Source organism: Topomyia yanbarensis, chromosome 1 (assembly GCF_030247195.1).
Source record: "Topomyia yanbarensis strain Yona2022 chromosome 1, ASM3024719v1, whole genome shotgun sequence".
Classification (NCBI taxonomy): Eukaryota; Metazoa; Arthropoda; class Insecta; order Diptera; family Culicidae; genus Topomyia; species Topomyia yanbarensis.
In genome coordinates this window covers 131,301,560-131,326,858 of record NC_080670.1, presented here as the reverse complement: position 1 = coordinate 131,326,858, position 25,299 = coordinate 131,301,560, and the positions used below count along the sequence as shown (strand labels likewise).

Here is a 25,299-nt window from a genome sequence, read left to right as displayed (position 1 = left end):
AGAGTGAATCAGGTGATAGGGTGAGCACCCAAGTCAGCCTCACACGGTATGGGTGGGGCGAGCACAAAAGTAAGCCTAGCAAGGAATGAGTAAGGTGAGCACACAAGTCAGCCTCGCAAGGAACGAAAAAGGTGAGCACAAAAGTCAGCCTCATGTGGGAGTGTTTGAGAGTGAATCAAAGTGCGATTGAGAGAGCACCCAAGTAAGCCTCATACAGGACGTATGAACGCGTGAGTGAGAGTGAATGAGTACATTTAGTACAGCCATCCCCCCCAGAAGTAATACCGAGAAGTAGTTCCTGGGAGGAATGATGGCGGAGCCCAATGGACTTTAGTCGGTATTAATGGTTGGTCATTCGAGCCCGACACGTCCCCAGTGCACCCCGTGTGGTAGATTGGACCCTACCAATAGCACGTGTACTGGGCTAGGACGTAAAGGTCTTCTCCATTGTAAAAAAAGGCCAGTAGCCTACGCATCTAGAACATTGAATAGAACTGAAGAACGTTACTCCACTACAGAAAAAGAACTCTTGGCTATAGAGTGGGCAGTAAAGCATTTTAGACCATACCTTTACGGCAGACAATTCAAACTTTATACAGACCATCAACCACTTACTTACAGTATGACTAACACAAACAATAAAATTATTAGATGGAAGTTAGATTTAGAAGAGTTTGACTACCAAATAATATATAAACCAGGCAAACAATACGCAGTAGCAGATGCACTGTCTAGAATAAAACCGACCGAACTAAATAATAATGAAAATACAGAAGAAGATTCATCAGACGAAAGCAGTGACGGCATGACTGTTCACTCAGCCGACACGAGTGACGACTATTTTATCCAATGCACCGAGAAACCCATCAATATGTTTAGAACCCAAATTTTACTAAGAATATCGAGAGTGCAAACAAAAATTTACGAAGTAATTTTTCCGAGATACCACCGCCACATAATATGCCAACAAGATTTCGTAGAACAAGACATAATAAATATTTTCAAAGAACTTCTGAACCCAAAAGGAGTAAACTGTTTAAAAATCCCCGTCTCATTGATTCAGCTTGTACAGGAAACGTACAGAAAACATTTTTCGGAAAACAATATTTATAAGATTCTCATTTCAGAAACCCTACTAGAAGATGTACGACTAGACGAAGAACAGGACGCAATCGTGAGGCAAACACACGAAGCAGCCCACAGGGGGATGAAAGAAAACAAGCAACAAATTATACAAAATTATTTCTTTCCAGGAATTGACAGAAAACTAAAAATCTTTGTGAACTCTTGTAATATTTGCAAGAAAAGTAAATACGATAGAACTCCTCCAAAATTAATCAGAAAAAGCACTTTTGGGAAAACTCCATTTGATAGAGTTCACAACGATATATTTTTCATGAAAGGAAAAAAAATGGCTAACCATTGTAGACTCCTTTTCTAAATTTGCTAACACGATATTACTCACATCTAGAACGATTGTTGATTTGAAAAACGCGATTACTGAACACATTCGGCAATTCGGACGACCAAATACGATTATTTGCGATCAAGAACCATCTTTCATTTCTATAGATTTTGTCGGCTTTCTCAACGAACTCGGAATCGAAATACATCACGCGAGTAACTCGAATGCAAATGGAACAGTCGAAAGATTCCATTCCACATTAATCGAATTGTACCGGACAATGCAATTCAAATATAAAAATCATCCAATTAAAGATCAAATCAATATATTAACAGATATTTATAACAACACATTTCACTCGGTAATTTAAAACAAACCACGCGACGTAATATTTAACACCGCTAATACCACTAATACAGAAGAAATAACACAAAACGCCAATAAACTGCACACCGTCATAAAAAACGAACTAACGAAGCGTAAAGAAGCATATGAAAAATAACATCAACATAGGAAGAACCTAAAGAACTACCAACTAATGACAAAAACTTCATTAAAATAGACAAACAAAAGATAAAGATCCGTATAAAATTTCAACAGTTAAAGAAAATAACCTACTGACGTATAAAGACATCAACGACATAAAAATACAAAAAAGCGAATAAAATATTAAACAAACCAACAACTTCTAAACAAGTCAATATTTTCATTTCAGATTGTTAATCGTCAAACTCATAAACGCGACCACATTTAAAGGCATTGCACACAATAATGGCATTAGATAAAGTTAGAGTGAAAATAGGATATGAGAGAATAATTCACGAAGTAAATTTAAATTCAATTGAAAGCAACTTAAATTACATAGAAAAAGTTACCAAAAATTACAAAATATCAGACAATCTAGAAGAAACATTAGCAGAAAAGATAAAATTTGCAAACGAAAAGCTACATAATTTGTATACCAGAAGACAAAAACGTGCATTAATAGATGTTCTAGGAACTACAATAAAATACATAGCTGGTAACCCAGATAGTAAAGATTTAGAAATGATTCAAAACAGCCTTCAAACCTTAGAAAACAATGAGAACAAAATTATTCAAAACCAAAACAAGCAAATTATAATTAACGAATTAATAAAAGACAGAAACAATCAAATAACCTCTACATTGAAAAAAATAAATTCGCAGTTAGCAGCAAACCACAATTATACGCACAAAACAATAGTAGATTTGGAATTTGTTAACCTCATATTCAATACTGATCTAATTATAAAAATATTAGAAGATATAGCAGAACAAATCTCATTTTTCAGAACAAACCTGTTAAACAAAAACATATTATCATCAGAAGAAAAATTGTATATTTTCAACAATCTTAGAAGGCAGAAGTTAAATCTGAAAGTAGTAGATGAAATTTTTCAATATACCACAAGTAGTGTATCTTTCGGTTAAAAACAAATTCTAATCCTGGTCAAAATCCCTCAACTAGACGAAAACCAATACGATCTGATCAGCCTGGAGACAGTCAACATAAACGGAACAACAGTTAACACTAACATTCAACTTGTAGCCAAACATTATTAGACCACTTATACAGGCTGGTATGAGTCGCAAATACCAACTATCAAAAGCGAAAACGGACAATATATATATATATATATATATATATATATATATATATATATATATATATATATATATATATATATATATATATATATATATATATATATATATATATATATATATATATATATATATATATATATATATATATATATATATATATATATATATATATATATATATATATATATATATATATATATATATATATATATATATATATATATATATATATATATATATATTGTGATTGTTGGCAGTTTGTCTTCACATCTCGCCCTGAGCAGAAGCAAAAAATCGTCCCGCGCAAGTGAAACGGTCAATTCTACCTAAAAATCAATCGGTGCCTATCACACAAGCAGTCCATATAACAACAGCCCATACCTACTGTGCGATTTAGTGATGAGTGACGGTGCCCAGCAAAAAGCAACCCAGATACGGCCGAACTGTGTTGCTGTTGATTTTTCGAAATGCCCCGTAAAACCAGCCATTCGGGAAGTGGAACAGTTATTAAAAGTGCAGATGAAACTCAATCTGGGTGAAGTGAAAACCCTACAAATGCATCATATCAAACATTGCATGCTGATTTCGTTCAACAACATTAACCAAGCTGAGTCATTCGCCTCGCGAAACAACATGCAGCACACCGCCGAATGCGGCAATGTTAAATATAGCATTCCCGTATACATCGAGAACGGCGCTGTAGAAGTTCGTGTCCATGATTTGGCTACGCGTACCCCTGACGGCGCGATTAAAAAATGCTTGCAAAAATACGGAGAAGTAGACTCCGTTACACATGAGACTTGGAAGAATTTTTTCCCGGGCATCCCTAACGGTGTTCGTGTGGTGAGAATGCGTATGACCAAGCCAATTCCCTCATACATAACCGTCACAGCGTTAGGAAGTGACGATGTTCTCATTCATCAAACATCACTAGTCACGTACCCAGGACAAATTCCTACGTGCCAGTTCTGCACGAAGAAGCTGCACCTCGGAAAACCTTGCGTAGAAACTGTTAAGGAAAACTTAACCAATCCAACTGAAATCAGCCCAGAACCATCTTACGCTAAACCACTAACAGCTGCAAAACCAACATCTTCGGATCAAGCACCAACAACCAGCAACAACAACAACGAAACGAATGCCGATAACGAACATACTAAAACGACCCTTAAGAGTAAAACGCAAACTGGAACATCCGACTGCGAGCAGCAGAAAAGTAGTACGGATGAGGACATGGACGTGAACGATAACGCGAAAGAAGACAAACGAAATGAACCTCAACTTGCAGTGGACAACATTGGCAATATTTCGCCACCTAGAAAAAGGATCTCAACACGCAGCAGAAAGCTGCGCCTGAACGAGACCAAAAATTTAATGTAGCTGTTTTATTTTATTCATTGTAAAAAAACAAACAATCGGCCTCGTCGAGCTACCGCATTTGGGCCTAAATAAATTTATCAATTTTAAAAAAAGGGGTGATTGTCCGTCATATTTGGACAAAAAAATCGTTCTACACATACCATCAAATCTCAACCGTTACAGATTGAACTTTTTGCGCAAAAAACTTTTTTATCTTAAAATACCTCTATCTCAAAAAGTATACTTTGTATTTTAAACCTTCTACTTCCTTTGGAAAGGTGAGAAAATTTCTTATTGAATGGTGTTCTCATATCTTTCAGTTAATTAGTTCTAATTATCTTTTAGTTGTAAAGTATTTAAAAGTTGTTTTTTTTTGATGAGGTTTTTTGTTAATTTTCTCAAAATAATGAATTATGATTATAGCAATATCTATTGTCCAAAAGTTGGGTTTCAGGACGATTCATAATTTGTTCTTCAGCATCACATTCCTATCTCTTCTCGTTTATTTGTAATTCCATTACTAAACTTTTCCTGTAATCGACTTGCAAGTGCTTAAAAGACTCTTATCTAAAAATATGCTTTATATCGTTATTTCCAAGGCTTAATTGGAAAGCTGAGAAAATTTCCTTTCGATGTATGTACAAAAATATTTTAGTTTATTTTAGTGCTAAATGACTTTTTACTAGTAAAATTACTCAAAATTAACGTTTTTTCGAAAGTTTTGCAATTATTCTAATTATCATTCAACTAAATTTATCGTTACTATTGTTCATTTGGTGCTCCTTAATACTCTTTATAACTTGATTCCTGGCACTTTATCCCTATCGCTTTTCATTTCGCTGCAACTTAATAGTTAACACAGCATGACCACACCACAAACGGAGTGGGTTCGAAATCGTTGTTTTTGCATATGAAACGAGGTGATAAAAATGATTTTGCTTCGAAACTAAAAGAGATAATTGAATTGAGTCAACGGAAGAATTGTAGAGCTTGCTGAGCTGCATTGATTTCATGATAATAATGGTGATGTTTATCATTTGCTATTTTAAGAAAATAACGAAAATGCTAATAACAACACTAGCTTCAAACTAATTTATTTACAAAAGAATACTAAATTCACTTAACTGAAAGGTATTACTACATTTTTCTCTGCAAAATTTTCCTGGCTTTCGAATAAAAATAAGAAAAGGTACAGTAAGTGCCATACTTTTTCAATAAGAGCTAGTATTAGTGAATATATCAATGTTCAATAACCCGAACACATAAAAACAAGAAAATATAAGTGTATCATGTCAAAGAACAAATTATGCAGCTCTTTAAGAGTAAAAATCTGAAAATGGCGATGTTAACTATTAAGATTTTCGCGAAATGAACGAAAAATCGACCATATTTGTTAAATTTTAAATAAATTACTGTGAAAAGGTTACTTAACCTCATTAGCTGAAACATGTGAGGACACCATTCAATGGGAAATTTTCTCACCGATCCAATGGATCTAAAAGATTTGAAATACAAAGTATACTTTTTAAGTTAGATTTATTTTAAGACAACTAAGTTTTTTACACAAAAAGTTCAATAACTCTGTAACGGTTGAGATTTGATGATATGTGTAGAACGATTTTGATTTTTTTCCAAATATGACAGTCAATCAAATATATATATATATATATATATATATATATATATATATATATATATATATATATATATATATATATATATATATATATATATATATATATATATATATATATATATATATATATATATATATATATATATATATATATATATATATATATATATATATATATATATATATATATATATATATATATATATATATATATATATATATATATATATATATATATATATATATATATATATATATATATATATATATATATATATATATATATATATATATATATATATATATATATATATATATATATATATATATATATATATATATATATATATATATATATATATATATATATATATATATATATATATATATATATATATATATATATATATATATATATATATATATATATATATATATATATATATATATATATATATATATATATATATATATCACCGACAGCAACTGTAACTGTTCGCTAGATTTTTGAATCCGAAAATTTAGCGAAAATTTGGCTCTTTGGCAAGATTTAGGTTATACTAGTTATGGCACAAAAATTACTACTTACTGTCACGACTCACTGGCAACTGTCAAGACTCACATCTATCTTGCTATTTCTCCATTCGTTTCTAAGTTGTGTGATAAGATCTTCTGCTAATCTGAAATATTTATTAATATCCAAGCTAATGTCATGTATGCGATGTAATTGTGAAGATTTTATTTTATATAGCCACTCGCGGAAACAAGTTTAATAATATATCCTACATGGAAAATAAAATATCTGTAGTCCAGAGAAAATTTGCAAAATATTTACATTATGGGAAAACTATACATCAACTCCAATTTAATTCAATTCTATTCAAAGCTTGTATATTCACTATAATAAGGGAAATTCATGGCTATCATAGAAAAATATTTGGCTTGACTGGGTAATATCGATGTTTGAAGATGAAAATTTTCAAAAGAGATATTCCTCGTGCGATATTTAAACCCTTCGTATCGCTATTGAACGTTGAATGAAATATATGCTCAAATGTGAAAACTAAGAACACCTTTTTGTGACGATACTACTGAAAATGCTTATTCGTTGTATTGGTATGAAATTTCAAAAGCCCACAAATATCCACGAATTATATTCAGTAAATGAAGTCTCCCAAATTCCCCGCTCTCGATGGGAAATGCAAGTACAATGTATCTTCTAAATAATCGTCGTCCATATCTACTCTATACTGAGTACATTTCAATTGATGTTTCAATGGCAGTCACAATTAGTAGAGAAGCATTGAATAATTCAGCACACGTTTCGTTTGAGTTTTCCGTATTGTACAAATAAATTATCGCGGATTACAATCCGAGTTTATGCATTGGACAGACAGTTGATCTAACTACATTTTTGCCATCCTAATAGTTTGAACCATTTCTTTTTCACAGTATTGGATTGTATAGGACTTATATATCCATATTTCCTGAACAATTCCAACAATTCATTCCATTCCATTCATTTGATTCATTTGATTCATTCGATTCATTTGATTCATTTGATTCATTTGATTCATTTGATTCATTTGATTCATTTGATTCATTTGATTCATTTGATTCATTTGATTCATTTGATTCATTTGATTCATTTGATTAATTTGATTCATTTGATTCATTTGATTCATTTGATTCATTTGATTCATTTGATTCATTTGATTCATTTGATTCCTTTGATTCATTTGATTCATTTGATTCATTTGATTCATTTGATACATCTAATTCATTTGATTCATTTGATTTAATTTGTTTATTTCTTTAATTTTATTCATTTCATGATCAGACATTCTACTTATTTATTTTATTCAATCTGTTAGTTTGAGTCAATTTAATTTATTCTATTAATTTTATAACTATTTTAAAAATAGTTTTTTTGCAACATTTTCCATTTAATGAGCTAATGCAATTTGATTTATTTGTTTCATTTTCCGCTTGATTTTTTTTATTTCCTTCGTTTTATTGATTTTCTATAGCTTATTCAGTTTATTCGAGATTTTCGTCCAGAAATTGTTGTATGACTACTTCGCATGAGTTCTGCAAATTGATAAATGATCCAACAGCGATATGTGTAAGAAATGTCTCTTCTCACTGCTAGGTGGATTGAGTTGGTTTTTTAAATCATCTATAACTCTACTGGAGATAACAAGAGACAAGTGAACTCTATTGAATTTTATAGTGTTGCAGCAACCCTGTCGCTGAGCATTTTTTATTTCAAATGGTGGTGGGCATAGCGTATTTGGTAAATCGATTGCCTTGTATGCAGCGCACCTGGGTTCTAGTGCCGACCCCGCACATAGAGTTAGAAATTTTTCGTAAGAGATTTTTCTAACCCAAAGAGGCGAATGGCCTTAAGGTTAAAAGGTTAAAATCTATAATCGAAAAAATTATTTCAACTAGAGCTTGCTGCCCGTTTTTTCCGGTTCAACAGATATTACTTTTGAAACTTTTGCCAATTTTACCAAAAAATACCCAATAACTTCAAAGTGGCAAGAGATAGACCGATGATCTCTTCTGGAAACATATGTATCTTGATAAGAAGAACAATTTTCTGGAACACGCTGAAGCTATATCTACGATGTTTAAGAAGTTATGTTAAAAACAAGTTTTTAAGGGATCATTCCCAACAACGGTCAATAATTTCGAGTGTACCTATTATGAATAGAGATTTTTAAGCTTCTGTAAAAATGTTCGCAAAAACAAGTTCTTTAACATTTCAGAAGATTTCATTTTGTTTTTCATGCTTTGAAAAAACAAATGTAGCAAATATCTCACTTAAAGGTGATTAATCACTATAACTGTATCATTAAAATGAAGGTCTTTGAAAACACCATAGAATACATCGTTGCTGTACGCTTTACCGTTTTCGCGTGAATAATTTTTCGCATATTTTTAGCGAAAAAAACCACTGTGCGTTTGTTAGATCTTCATGAAAATCAATCAGCAGTACAGTAACAATATTCTACATAAGCTGATTCATTTCCATGAAGATCTAATACACGGTATGAAAAAAACTGCTTTTTCGAGTTCGATTTTCGTACCATTGTTTGTTCCTCCGTAAGGGTTGAAATGAGCTAAAAAATAATATACTGGTTGTTTACATACCAGTTCACTGATGGATAACTCGCAACTAATTATAGTAGGAAAATTTCAATGTCACTTTCATTTACTGATATCTTTATGTGATAAAATAGACAATATATTGAAAAAATATTCATTATTATTAAAATCATATATTATTTATTATTATTACCATCGTTCTCACTACGGTTTGGTACTTATTTATAATTAAACTAGAAATTGTAAAAAAGTTATATAAGTCCATTCAATTGTCATCATACTTAAGTCGCTGTCAATTATTGTTAAGGTAAGAGATATTGAACTTTCGGCCATTCGTCCTTTTGGACGTATAATTTCGCACTTTCATTATTTTTTAAAATTTTTGCATTATTCCTAGATTGATTACGATGGTCTAAATTGTAATGGAGTATATATAGAACATTGTCAATATTCAAAAAATAGGTACACTTGAGTACATTGCGTTTATTCTATGATAATTAAAATACAAACTGTTTCAAACACAACTGTTGAGTGAGTGAACTCAATGTAACATTACATTCGTTGACAAAATTATCAGTTTTTGTTGTGTAACTTGCAATGAAAAACTCTGAGGAAGGCAGAAGAATTCTGCGTTTGTTCTTAAGGATGCTATTTCGGAAACTTTACAAACAAGTTGTTAGAGGGGGCTAACAGATAAAACAAATGATAGACGCAGACAATTAGGGTGTGGGTATAGGAATTAGGAATTCAAGGGTTTATAACACGTAAGGAAGTGAGTGATGTATATTTTTTACGGATTTTTTCGATTGATTTTTTCCATTACTATAGTCCTGTTGGTACGTTCAAACGGCAAAATATAGAAGATTCCAAAATAAGAGTAACAAAATAAAACATGTACCAGATGAAAAATTTAAAGGAATTCGATACTGTAACATAATTTTGTTCTGATAAAATACATAACTAAAACTACTAACTTTTCATTATACAATGGGACATAAATTGAGAACCTTTTCCAAATTCTTGTAATAACAAAGGCTTGCGTCAATGACTGTTGTATCAAATATGAAAATAAAACTATTTGAGAAACAACAACATAGGAAAAATACCAGCAAAAATTTACAATTTATATTTTTTTTAAAAAGCGTACTGAGCGTAAAATTGGTAAAAAAGTATAAAAGCATATCAGCCACTTGATATGTTTGAATGTATGTACTGTTCAAGTAGTAGGCTTTCTAAAGAAATTAAAGAATTATCAACTCAGGGCAATCGGAAATTCAGAAGACGAAAAAAAGTTAAAAGAGTAAAAAAAACCAAAAAGGAATGAAAAATTGCGTTTATGTTTTATCTGGAGCTAACGTATCGATCTGAATAGTTCGTGATTTTAATGAAGCAGAATGCTTCAACTGTTGTTTGCCTGAGAGAGATATACATTCATAAATTTGTTGGCTTGTGGGTTTTACGCGTTAATGAAAATAATATCAGAAAAATAAGACAGATAATATAAAATAAAAATGCTAATAATACATTAGTTGAGGAAAGCCGTTGATATTTACTGGCCTAGAACACGGCTAGTCAGTTAGAAGTTGTTCTCGATATGATTGCTATTTTCGCAGGAATTTCGACTAGACCTAATAAGATTGCATCTGCCTATCCTTCATACAGATTAAAACACATTATCACAAGACAGAACACAACAAACTAAACGAAAGAATAAATCCAGGAGATATACAACATTTAACATACATATACACATAATTGACACAATTCAAGTAGTGATCGTTTTCTAATGCAATTCCCGATAATGAGAACAAAGATTAATTAAATTACATATAAAAGATGGCAATTAGCCTTGTTCAATGGAGGCAAATAATAATATAATAGGCAGGTGAAACAAACAGTAATGAAAAAGAGCGTTCAATGTGTATTGATTAGTTTCAAGTAATGTCGAATGCAAAGTATGTAAGTCAATGTGTAAAAGTATGGATTGAATTGTGTTTACGTTCTAATTGAAATGAATAAAGAAATTAGAACGACTGCAACTTACCACGGTGTAAAAGAGTTCCAGAACTCACTGAACATTACCATAGACAATTGAGAAACGGAGAGCGTTTTGATTAGTTCATCAAGTAATTGTTGGGGTAGCGATGTTTTAAAGGTTAAGTATTTTAGGTAGGACTGGAGAGTTGTAATTACCATTGTGAACAATACAATGAGTACTGCACGGAAGCCAGGGATGCATAACAGGGCAATACTACTAAATAATTCAACTGTTCCATCAGTTATACAATCTTTTGTGCACAGCCAGGTTCCAAATCAGATCTAATACCAGCTGATTTAAGTATATATGTTCGAAACTGTTTCTTACTTACTTTCTTGGAGCTTAAACAAAACTCAAAAGTTTCACACTTGATTATAGAATACCAATATATTACCATGGCAATATATTTTCCTTGCTGTGTGTATCGTATATGCTGAGTCAAAATCTCTCAAATCCGCAAACAATTTTTCGTTGGTCGAGTTATTTCTTTAATATTTTGTTTATGAGTTTACAACGATAAACACAAGATTTGAATTGAATTTAAAGTTATGGGCAATTATATTTGTGCATGATTTTAGATTTTATTTTATTTCTCTCGATTAACGATTAACGACAACGTTGTGATACCTATACTAGTACGGAATACTTCTGTTTCCAATACTCAGGGGTTGATCTATTTTTTTTCTTCAGGGGAGGGAAGTGTGTTTTGTGTCTGAAATCTCAAGTTTGAAATGAGCACTATTCAATGCGTAGTACGTGAAATAATTTTGAGTTTGAAACTGATAAGAAATCGAAACTAATTCAAAATTGCAATTAGCTTCACATTTCTCAAGAAATTGAACATTAAGGGGGAAGAGGTTCCTAGCCCCCAGGACCATCCCGCTGGATCAGCTGATAGTCGATTGTTTGGTATCGATACTTCAAGCACGATACTTAACCAAGATCGATACATTGTCCACCGTTCGAGAAAAAAATCTGTCTAAACCCTTTAAGAATTCTGAAAGATTCTGTAAATGATTCACGAGTCAAATGCAATAACCGATATAGCATCAACTATTCTGCAATCCGTTGTTGCATTTGAGTTACTAATCAGTCTGAAGTAATTCAGAACTCCGAATGGTTTAAATGGCTAGAAGTGAAACACTTATGTTGCAAATGTTATAGGGCCGATTTTTCACTAATGCTTAACTTTTGAACCAAACTACAAATGAAGGGATGTAGCATTTTTGAGGAGCGAAATAAAAAGCCGACAAAAACCAAAAACGTCCCATGCTCCGATTGACTATGTCTATGTTATTAAATTTTATGATTTCGCAAACATGTTTTGTAAATTTCCAAATTTGAGGAATACAGGTGAACTATAAAGAGGCATTAAGAATAGTTAATGATGTAGAACCAGAATTGCCACATGATATTGTTTGAAATATATTGCACCGACTGCATTTGACGGTAAAATCGAGTAAATGATAGATGATCACTACCATCTATCACCCCTTATTTCCGGAATTAAGTTTCTGAAAAATTGTACTACGTCTACGATTATATAGAAGGATCTATTTTATTACCGCAAGATGCGAAATATATTAGAGTAGGGTAATTGTGGGAAAAACCGACACTGTGGGTAAAACCGACACCCCACAACATTTCCTAGAAATCAAATTTTTATTCATTTCATAATGATACATTATTATTAGTACGTTTAGCATTTAGCATTTGAAGAAAAATTGGATTTACGTTAGTACGCCGAATGTCATAAAAATAAACAAAACATACGACAGCAGCGTTCATACTCGTCTGGATGTTAAATTTCGTTGGTAGATTTTAAGGTTTTAACCGAACAAAACCTTTTCAAATCACCACATTTTTCAGTACCTATTATTATCGGCCTGTCCTATGATCAACTAAGTGTATTGAAAACGAGTTTAAGAAATTCAATATTTTTAATTGCTTTTATAAAAAAAATGTGCGCTGTTGGGGTAAAACCGACACCCTGTGGTTAGGGTAAAACCGACACGCTGTTAAGATGGTTGTGTATACTTGCGATTCATTTCAAAATACTGGGGATCTTTGTAACACTTCAATTAGCCTATTAGAATACTATAGTATTAGCAGAAATACACAGAAATACTTTTATTGTGTTTATTTCTTGTAAGTCTCTCTAAAAATCAAAAATTGGAATTTTTACTTATTTGATTCTATCGAAGCTTTTGCTATTTCTGCAAAAAGCTCATCAAACCGAATTTCTAGTGTTCTCTTGGTTTGTCATAGACGAACTTTATCACAATGAGACAATGATCTTATGTATACCTCAATAGATCGTTGATGATCAGAGTCCGAAAAATCAAATCTGAAAAAGATAGTTTTACTAAGAAGTGTGTGTGTCACTTATAAGTGAATGAATCCAGTTAGCAGAACGTAGAACGCTTGCAAAACTTCTCTCACGAAATAAAATGACACTGGAGGTTGCAATGATGTGCGAAAGGATTATTGGGAAATACTCATATCAAGAAATAATCCTATAGCATACAATACCCAATATAGTACTACGCTTTCGAACTTTCTTCCCCTCACTACATGATGAAGCAATAAAAAGCACATATTTGCATCATACATACTCACACTTTATTAATCACGCATATATCTCATTTTTAATAAAGATAAAGATTTTAATAAAGTGGAGAGAAAATAAATTAAAGGGGGTGTCGATCTTATCCCTATGGGGTGTCGGTTTTACCCGCAGTGCCTACAAAAAGTCACTTTGTTTTCCAAGTTTTACAACCAATAATTTTTAATGAAATTAATCTTTTGAAGCTCTGAAAAAATTAAGTCTTGTTAAGAATTTTCCGAAGAAGAATTCTGCATAAAAACTATAATTTTATTGATTTTGTGGCAACTTAGAAAAATTGTTAAGCTTAAGGTGTCGGTTTTAACCGTAATTCCCCTAGTTTCGAAAGAGATGCCGCGTCGAGTGAGATGTCGCACTCTCTATATCACGTCTGCAGAGTCACTTTAGCACGGCAACATGATATTTCGAAGAATTACAACACTGGATATGTATAATAATCGTTAATATTAACCCACAAAGATATTCTTAATGATTATGTGCGTCCAATTGCATCGCAGAGTAACGAAAAAATTCCGCGATTTTTGGTAAATTATGAATTAGTTGAATAGTTAAAACCTTTAAGAAGATATTCTGATCATGATAACGGCCATCTATACTTTAAGAGGAAAATGTCGTGGGGCATTTCATTCCAACAATTGAGATAAATGCTGCGTCAAAATTGCGGGTGAAACGCCGCACTCGATGGCGGAGGATGTTTAGCTAAAATGTATTTTGTTTTACATGTCAGAAAATGAACATTTGCGTCATATAACTTGTTGATAAGATATATCCACGAATTCGTATATAAATTAATATAAATTCATTGTACGGAGAAACCAGTAAAAACTGATTTTAAAGGAACCCCTACCACCACACACACACACACATATATATATATATATATATATATATATATATATATATATATATATATATATATATATATATATATATATATATATATATATATATATATATATATATATATATATATATATATATATATATATATATATATATATATATATATATATATATATAAGTATTGGTTACTTCGGTTTATTCTTTAAAGTTTTAGACAGGGGGTGGGCGTAGCGTAGTTGATAAATCGATTGCCTTGTGAGGCAAGGTTAAAGGTTTAAAACTCTATAATCGAAATAAAACAAGACACTAACTTTCCGCATTAATTTGTATTGATGTCAATTTGGGGATAACGACGAAAATCGCTCGAGCAAATATATAGATTGCACCCTTAATAAAGTTGCTCCAAATGAACAATTACAAAAATAAATGCGAATAAAAATTTCATTACTGTTGAGTTAAAATCTGTTTCTAAAAATGGGAGTGCCCCTTAAGCAAAGTGGAAGTGCTAATTTACGTAATCAAGTGAATGTCTGGCGTCCGAAAGGGACTAACCCACATTTTTTTCCAAAATTGACATTTTTGCAATTTTCAATAGTTCTAAGTAATAGGGGAGACTGAGGAGACTTGATCCCCGGGGAGACTTGATCCCATCATTGTAACTCAAAGGCGGATCAGAATACATTAATCGAATATACTAGAAAGTTGCGCAGCTTTATCTAAACATAAGTTTCTTTAACACAAAAAAATAAATTGGACATGTGTTGCCGAATTTTTACCGATTCAAAGAAAAAAATCTCAGAAGAACTGAAGAAGATTTATTTTCTAAATTTTCAAACTTTTATACAATTGATCAAGTCACCCACTACATACTATACTTTTGCATACAGAATTACAGGAGAATGTCAATTATATGAATACGTTATTATTGAGCTGATTTTTTTGTTCAACTATATTTGTACTAAAGTTTGCTGAAATAGATGCTATGGGTTCACTTGATCCCTTCAAATTCGTGGAGATTTGATCCCCTTCGCATTGTTTCATACACACCACTGAAAATAATTAAACTCATACCAGAACAATTGAAGTCATTGTTGCCATAAAATAACAAAAAAAACTATCAAAAATGAACGCTTCATCGTACAAAAACTTAACTGTAATTGTTTACTACAGTATACGTAGCAGCCATGCATCCCAGATTTGACGTTCCTCAACCATAATAACGACAGCTTCCAAATAATTGCACAGAGAATTGGGGAATTCGTAAAAAAAATCAGGGGAGAGATGCATAATATGTAGCAATAAAAATAGCAATATCTAATCACAACAATTTAATAAATACCACAATACATATTGAATGGGGTTAGGTACCTATTTTTGCCCTATTAGGGAAGGTACCACATTATTTCATTATTAATTTTATTATTTCAGTTTCTTTGCTTTGTTATTAGGCGCCATTTTTTATTTCGATTAGAGAGGTTTTAGCCTTAAGGTCATTCGGGTCTTATTAAGAGCCAATATAATAACAAAATTGTCTTGAGAATGGTGAAAATCTTATGTTTGAGTGCAGCTAAAACTCTAATCAAGTACCCCAATTATTGCAACACCATTTGAGCCAATGCGTTGAGCAAAGATGGCAGACGCTGTTCTAACCAAAGGCTTCAGAGGGGTAGGAAGATAATAGAAAAAGGGTAAAAATAGGTTTATTACCCTACATGCTCTTTTAAACACGTTTTCAAAAAATAATCAAGTGTCCCCAAATTAGGGATCGAGTCTCAACTAATCAAAGAATTTTCCATTTTTTTGTTGTTTTACAGAAATGCTCATAGCTCATGTCCAGTATAATATTTCCATGTAGTTTTTTTATGATAATCAGTCAACCCTAGAAACAATATAAAACTACAAAAAATACATAGTTTTTTTTATCATTCCACGGAGTAGGATTGAAAAATAAAAAAGGGGATCAAGTCTCCTCAGTCTCCCCTACACATTGACTGTCATTTGAGAAATTTGAAAATATTTGTTAGACTTTTTGCTATTAGCCGTTTGGTTGACCATGGAGGTAACTCCAGTACGAGCTGGTGTCCAAAAGGGGCTAACCCGTTGTGTCTTATGGAAATTCGTTTTCCGAGGTTTTAAGAAAAAGTAGTCAATCGATTCGCCATCAGTAAATGTTATGTTGTCACATATCGGAGAACTTGATATAATACTGTTTTAGATGAATTGCATTGTACCTTGACGTTTCGGTCCAAACAGTCGTTCCTGAAGGTGAGTGCCGCTCACATACTTTCTACGTTAGGCTATTTTCGATCTAATTTTTGCCCGAATGTACATCGTTGATCGGAATTTTTCGAAAATTCTAGTGAAAGTGTTATGTCTGTATATTGAAAATTGGCCGAGCAATAGGGATCAAGAGATAAACGATACATTGTGGGCGGAAAATTTAAAAAAAGTGGAATCAATCATTCAATCTTTCGTTATAGAGTTATGATGTTTTCGGAAAAGTCTTCTGCATGGCACCTATTTTTCGCTTGAAACATACTACTTCGGAATTCAGTCGCTAGGGTGGCGCCGTTATCAACTTTTTAATAAAGCTATATAGAGATGTGGTGCTTTCGAGAAAGTTGTAGGTCCTATCATTTTAAATATATCTTTTGTAGAAGTAAACTGTAGGTCATGTATGTTTCGAGAGAGAGCATGTTTTGGCAAAAAAAAATTTACTTACAGATTATGTTTTCAAAAATTCACCATATTTAAAAACTTGTAGGACCTATAAAGTTAGTATCTTCAGAAGATATACTTATAATTACCTGGCATACAACTTTGTCGTAGACACAATCTTTCTAACTCGTTCCATGAAAAACTTGATAACAGCGTCTGAATTTTGAACTAATATGAAATTATCAAATATAGAGCTATGTGCCAAGCAACTACTTCGTCAAAGACACCATAACTATAAAACGGAAGACACGTGAATTGCAGGCTACCCCATTTGGACGCTAGGTACCCCCGAGGTTACCCCAATGAACTATGAAAATACTCGTGAATTGAAAGGTAGTTCATGTAATGATCTTATTTATTCTAGACCACGTGGGTCAATGAACTACTAATAAAATCGTGTATTTCAATAATAAAAAAATGTACATTTTAAAATGCGGAAGTTTTTTCCATTCCCTGTAATAAATGCCAAATGTGGGTTAGCCTTTTTTGGACGCCAACCATTCAAGTGAAATGAATCTTTGATGAAGGCATCTAATCGCGGAAAAATCAACGAGAGCCAGAAATTACTTTTGTTTGCCATTATTTTTGAGTTTGGGATCACGGTGCAGCGTCTCACCCGAATAACCTTTTTTATATATTCGCGAAATTAATTTTTTTTTCATGACAAAACCATTTCAATGTATTTTAGATACTTGTTGCAATTGATAAAAATGATTTAATCAAATATTGTTTTGCTTACTTTGCTGAAGGATCGCTTTTTGGAATTGTGCGGCATCTCTCCCGAAATTACTCTACTAGATTCACTACCAAGGCAACGCGAAAAACGCGATGGGGTGTGCTCAGTGCGGGTCAATAGAAAAACACAAATAACTTTGATCATATATTCCTTTTACATATGAATTATTTTGAGATACACAATAACTTTAGACTGCAACGATATCATAAAGCGATTGAAAAGTTACTATTATTAAATAGTATTAATAAAATAAAATCCAAACTCATATCCATAACCATGACTTCGAAAATATTTCGAATCTCGAAAAACTATTCATGCCGTGCTATATATTTATCGATGTGAACCTGTAATTATTATACTGCAATAGCTCAACTGACCAAAAATAATTTGCTGTCTTGGGAGATTTTGACGCGGATATAAGGATAGGTTGGAGAATTTTCAAAAGGCGAAATAATTAGCCACGTGAATCAACACTAATTAGTGATTACTGTAGTATGGAAAATGTATATGTACGAGTATATATATATATATATATATATATATATATATATATATATATATATATATATATATATATATATATATATATATATATATATATATATATATATATATATATATATATATATATATATATATATATATATATATATATATATATATATATATATATATATATATATATATATATATATATATATATATATATATATATATATATATATATATATATATATATATATATATATATATATATATATATATATATATATATATATATATATATATATATATATTGTTTCAAAACGAAACTATAGCTTAAGAAAAATGTGGAAAAGGCTAAGTTGGATTCGAACAATGAATCTGCATTTGTTAGATCATTGGCGTAGTAACGGGGGTATTTTGAGGACAAAACACAGGTGGATGGAAGATCCAGAAGATAGTGTTGCTGCTAAAACCAGGTAGGCCACCCGGAGATCTAACAGTGTATCATCGGCCTGTATGTCTGCTGGATGCTCTTGGTAAACTTCTGAAAGGAGTTATCCTCAACAGGCTGGCGTACTACGCTGCAAGTGAGTAGGGCTATCGCAGTGGCAGAATAGATTTCGAAAAGAGATTTCAGTGGTAGATCGAGATGAAGAGTTAGTTCAACAGCACCAGCCGAGCAGCTATCGCCGTAGTGCTACGGTTGCAGTTCTCCAAAAGACTGAGGTAGTACTGATCAGTAACCATAAAAAAACCATAACCTGACCAGTACCGGTGGCCAGGCTTGCGAAAAGTTACCGGAGAACGACACGAATGAGCAGACAGCCATACAACACAACTGGCGGCAGCTGCCGACTGCCCAGTTCAGTTTACGCTATGCGTTGGGATTAGTTTAGCCGAAGTTTTTTAAAACTACGATTTATTTGCAAGTGCACCTACCAAGAACCGCTTTATTGTATGTAATAGTGAGATGGGATTTTTCTTTTATCTTCTAATGGATTAAAATGCCGAAAGTAACGTTAAATTTCACCATGATTTTTTCCGAAAATGCTCAATCCTAGTAAAATTTTCAAAATAAATTTAAAACATCAGCAAGGACTATTACATGACATGTGGGGTTCGTCGCGCCATTTACCGCACCCGCACCGCTGAATCTATGGTGCGGTGAGACACTTTTTCTCGCAGATGCGGTGCGGGAAAGAGCTTCTACCGCGCGGTTTTACCGCACCCGCACCGCTGAATCTATGGTGCGGTGAGACACTTTTTCTCGCAGATGCGGTGCGGGAAAGAGCTTCTACCGCGCGGTTTTACCGCAACCGCACCGCAAAAAATAATTGATGAAGTCTTACATTTGCATTAAAAAGTGGATTAAAACTAGGACTTTAACCACTTGACAAGGACGCAACTAGATTTATTTTCTTAGCAAATGCTCAGTAATGGCATTGTTAGGAAAACCCCTCTGTCAGAACGTTCGAGTTTTACTTTTAACCATACAATAGAGAAACATAAAAAACTATGAATTGGCATAATTTCCATTGACTTGCTAACGATTGGAGAAGAAATCGAAATATGATAAATATTAGACTTATCGCTACTTGATTTCTCACATTTTGGTTATTCTAAATTAATAAACAGACTGCTATTACGAAAGTAAATCTAGCTGTGTCCGAAATAATTTGACGCTATTATTTTTACAACAAATTTTGGACACTAGTTATTTTATAATTCTAAGTAAAACTTCACAAACTAACCATTTCAAACACATAAAATACAAGATCCAAATAGAGACAAAATTCACTTCTCTCGATTCCTGTTGGAAATCGTGGAATTAAGAATCATTTCCGATATCAATTTTTCAAATGTGAATTTTGATTAATTAGATGAACTAATTATGCTGGGACACAGCCCAAAGAATATAATTCTTCATCAAACCAAACGAATTTGGAGTGATTGGCAGTAAAGGAGACAAATGTATGAAAAGCGTCCAAAATAATATACTAATATTTTGATTAACTAAAAAAACTCATTCCTGGTTTCGATTGGTTTAGGGTTAGTTTTAGGTTAATTGAAAAATGACGTTTTACCAGCATTATTGCAGATCCACTTATCAATTTACATTTTCAGATCGATCATCAAATCAAAGATTTTTTTCTAAAATTTATGAAATGGCGGTTCAGTTAGCAATATGTGATTTTTTTAAATTTTGAATGAATGTGCGGCAAACATTGAACTCATCACTTCGAATGGAATATTTGGAATATTATAGTGAAAAAATCAAAATACTCCATTAGGATAGTCGACCGCACTTACATTCAAAATCACTAAAAGAAATCACATATTACTAACTGAACCACCATTTCTAAACATTGTATGAATATCATAAATTTTAGAAAAATTATTGATTTGATGATAGATCTGGAAATGGAAATTCATAAGTGAATCTGTAATAACACTGGTAAAACATAATTTTTAATTAACCTAATTTGATTGGGGTAGAAAATGCAACCCTAAAACAATCGAAACCAAGAATGAGTTCTTTTTAGTTAATCAAAATATGCAATTTGTAGCATTTATTAGTCCCATAGTGCTTCTAATTGCCTAAATAAACTTCCCAATTTAAATAAGCTCTATACGTGTAGTAACATTTTGCCAAAAGCGGCACATGAGCATCATCCTTTGTTAGCAAAGTAACAGATTGGTTTATTTTGAGGGACAGTGAGGCTCAACTAAATTTCACACCGCCTTTATTATTCTGTTTCTCTATGTCATTTCAACGCTCTGGAATCAATATTTTCGCGACGCCCTCGCATAGCCTCATACCATCAATATATTAAATTATCAAAACGCATGCAGCTGCTAGTCTCATCCCTTTGAGATGCCCAAAAGAGAATATAAAAAAGTACAGCACCGCGATGATATCGGAACGCAGCTCAGAGCTGACACACGTATCGGTTCTACGAAGCTGCCGGCACTCAAAAAAGTCGGAACACAAACAGGTCCGTGTTCGTCTAACTTCGTGTTCGTGTTCTCGTCGAGCACCCGTTCTTCTAACATTATGAGAACTCGTTCTTCGAGCACGCGGCACACTAGTCTTGGAAGCACAGCTACACTTGCGTGCTTTTACAAAAAACAGCACGTGTGCTTGGCGAGAACCGGAACGCGTTCTAGAACGTATTGTAGGACATCATCGGTGGACCCTTAATTCCATCGATACGTGCGGCTGTTTATGGTCGACAACCGGTTAAATTTAAATAGCCATGTGAGAAATTAGAGAGGACAACTAACACAGCGACATGGATCATGCCAAACATCAGAGGAGCAAGATGCAACGGGTGTCTCATCCTCAATATTGAGATATGGTGTTCTGGCCCAGACTACTGCACTGAACTCGAGATGGAACTCAGCACGTTTCGCCTGATGACTGTTCGTGTGGCAAGTGCGTACATACGCTTTAAGAAGTTTATAACCTTGATTTCTATAACCTCTGCATTGTTGTTTGCTAACCCCACCTATATTTTAAGCATCTTATGCCTGTTCGTTTATGTACCGTGCAAAGGTAGCTAAATGAAAAGGCACTATCTGAAAGATACTAGGAGTTTAAAATCAATAGTTTTGGACAATTTGAACGCACCTTGTGAAGTAAATGTGCCAAACAATTTTTTCAGCTTTTCACAGATAAATCTTGGATGTTATTGCGAGTTACTAGGAGTTGAAAATCAATAGTTTTAGACATAACGCACATAGGGATGCAATTTAGGGAAATGGTAATATTTTCAACTTTTTACCAAATAAGTATAGGAGAATGTTATGTATAAATTACAGGGAGATCTTCCCATAAATAGCCAAAAGTATAGACATGTGCACAAAATTCTATGGGTGGTTTCAACATCAAACATGATTTATTGCTATGTACATGTTTGCCTCGAACACTAATCCCAAGCAAACGATGAACAGTTGTACAAAGTTCGATTCAAAAACCATGTACGTGCACTGGATGCGTACACGAGAAAAATGCACACAAAAAATGTGAGACGAAACTAGTTATGAGTGGAGAGAAACATAATACTGATGGCACAAAGCTGTGCGTACGTACACAGAGTACGAACGTGATGCTCGATTGTGCAGGCAAACACGTGTACGTGATTTTGAATTTTTTTCTACTCAAATACAATAGGAAACCACATTTGAACAGTTTAAAATACCCTCGATCTTGATTCATAGCAAAAAACAATTTCTGGGACCTTCGGCACGGCATTAGGAATTCTCGGTGCACGAACTCTTGGGGCGAAAACGTACTTTGGGAATAACCGTTGCGGTGCAATGCTGATCATAGTAACAATGCCACATAAACTTCTTAAGAGCCATGTAAAAGAATTCCTAATTTGGGAAAAAATGAATAACTTCTATAGTTTGCATCCGACTTTGATTATCACAATGTCATTGAACGCGGAAGTCTCGAATTATTAAGGCATACTTGGAAGTCATTTGCATATTATACATGAGACAATCGCAAAAATATGGCAATTTTTGTATTGTTGTTCCAAAATCTTCGTTCAAATATCAAAAGTTTGCTGAAAAATGACGATGCAAATATTTTTTGTTTAGAAGGTTGCAGAAAATGTTTTTTATAAATCAAGATTTTAAGGAGTACAACAGTTTTCATATATTGTTTTGTGTTGCATCTGACGAGACCTACAACCTATATTAGGTAAATAAGTATTGGATGCCATTACTATAAGGAATCAGAATATATTAGCTCAAATGGCACGTTCCCGTATGTAGCTGGGGATTTGTGCCTTGCACTGTCTTCTTATCATTTTCTAAGAAGAAGGAAAGTAGGAGGGAAGAAGAAAAATTGTAAGGGTGGGAAAAATAACAGCACACATACAAACAACAGGTAAATTAAAATCACAAGTAGTTCAAATTACCTGCGAGTAAGCCTAAAACTCTTTACCACATTGGATAAGAAACTTTAGTATGTCTCTGAGTTACAGTCATACAAACACAAACGTCTATGTAAGGACGGTCGAAAACTCGAAATCACAATTGTGCTACCGCTGGGCAGTTGCATATCAGATGATATGACGTTCTGTAGACGGATTCACAAAGATCACATGAAAATGACTCGCTGCGCTGAATAGTTGCCATGTGGAAATTGAGTTTGCAGTAGCCGGTTAAAGCCCTGCTAAACATGCCGCAGTACAGTTTCGAAATGTGGGAGATTTTTTGGAGTCACTGAGCACGGTTGATCTAGATACGCTTTTATTTAGAGACAAGTTTGAATATTTCTCCAATAATTGTGATGCTGGGACGAAGCCCAGGGTCATTTATTCGTTTTCGAGCTCTCCATCGAGACAGAGGTTGTTTTTTCTAGTCCGTAGTGCTGTGTGAGGCGATAAAGAATAGTTTTAATCCGCATTCAAGGTTATTTTGCCAGTTCGGTTCGGTCCACAGTCTTTTGTTCGCGTGTGAGGATTAAACAATAGCCAGCTGTATAAGCTGGATCGGTTCGTCGTTGGACACCAGTTTAAAGCTAAGTGGTTTTTGTCTTTTGTAACACATTTATTGCTTTCTTCCGTCTGCGCGGGCGCTGACCCCGTGCGTTGACGTTTTCTATGGTTCCCTCTCCGGATGGTCAAATGGAAGTTGAATCGGGTTCAACTTCTAAGGCTCCCCCCCGGCCCAAATGCTATCCAGAACTCTCAACTGGTCCATTTGTGGTCTTCTTTCGGCCCAAAACTAAATCACTGAATCTTCTTAAGATTTCTAGAGACCTGACGGAACGGTTCTCGGCTTTGACCGAAATTTCAAAGGTCCGCTCGGACAAGATAAGGGTGTTGCTAGCCAACTCAAAGCAGGCAAACGATATTGCTTGCTGTGAGCACTTTACGCGGGATTATAACGTGTATATTCCGGCGGTAAGAGTACAATCCGAAGGCGTCGTAACCGATGAGAGTTTGACGTGCGAGGATCTGCTGAAGTACGGGGTTGGCCGATTCAGAGACCGCTTACTTCAGCCAGTTAAAATACTTGAGTGCAAACGTTTGCACTCAGTAGTAGTTGCGGGGGATGGTTCAAAAACGTACCCCCAATCAAACTCTTATCGGGTGACCTTCGCTGGTACCGCTTTGCCAAATTTCGTCCTCTTGCACAAGGTTCGTCTGCCTGTGCGTCTGTTTGTGCCGCGGGTCATGAATTGCACAAAGTGTAAACAACTGGGTCACACAGCCACCCATTGTAGCAATAAGGCCCGCTGTGGAAAATGCTGGGAGAATCATCTAGATGATTCGTGCAGTAAGCAAGCCGAAAAGTGTCCTTACTGTGCGGAGAGTCTGCATGATATCTCGGCATGTCCCGCGTACAAACTACGCGGGGATAAACTGAAACGTTCCCTTGCGGGACGATCCAAACATTCTTTCGCAGAAATGTTAAAGAATGCTACGCCACCATCCTCAGCAAACATCTATACTCACTTGCCTCCTGACGAGGGCGAGGCTGGTAACCCACAAGAGGGAACATCTACTAGGGTGCCTAGAATTTATAGGAAGAGGAGGAACATTTCCTCTCGTAAAGTTCCTTGTAAAGGCCAGAAGGTGTCCCTTGAGGGGGCTCCGAAAGTCACATCTATTGGAAGTGTTGCAACCAAACCGAAGCAATTAGCTCCTGGTCTCGGAGGATTAAGCTCAGAGAAGGAGTTCCCAGCACTTCC

The 25,299-nt window shown here is 33.8% G+C and overlaps 1 protein-coding gene across 14 annotated transcripts in view; it reads right to left on the bottom strand.

Moving 5' to 3' along the window:
* Positions 1-25,299, bottom strand: part of LOC131694307 (teneurin-a) — a 1,511,233-nt gene that overhangs the window by 678,550 nt on the left and 807,384 nt on the right. For all 14 annotated transcript variants that reach the window (XM_058982937.1, XM_058982945.1, XM_058982962.1 and 11 more), the window contains one exon: positions 11,188-11,214. In XM_058982937.1, the coding sequence (XP_058838920.1) occupies positions 11,188-11,214 (27 nt within the window). The remainder of the gene's footprint in view (positions 1-11,187; positions 11,215-25,299) is intronic.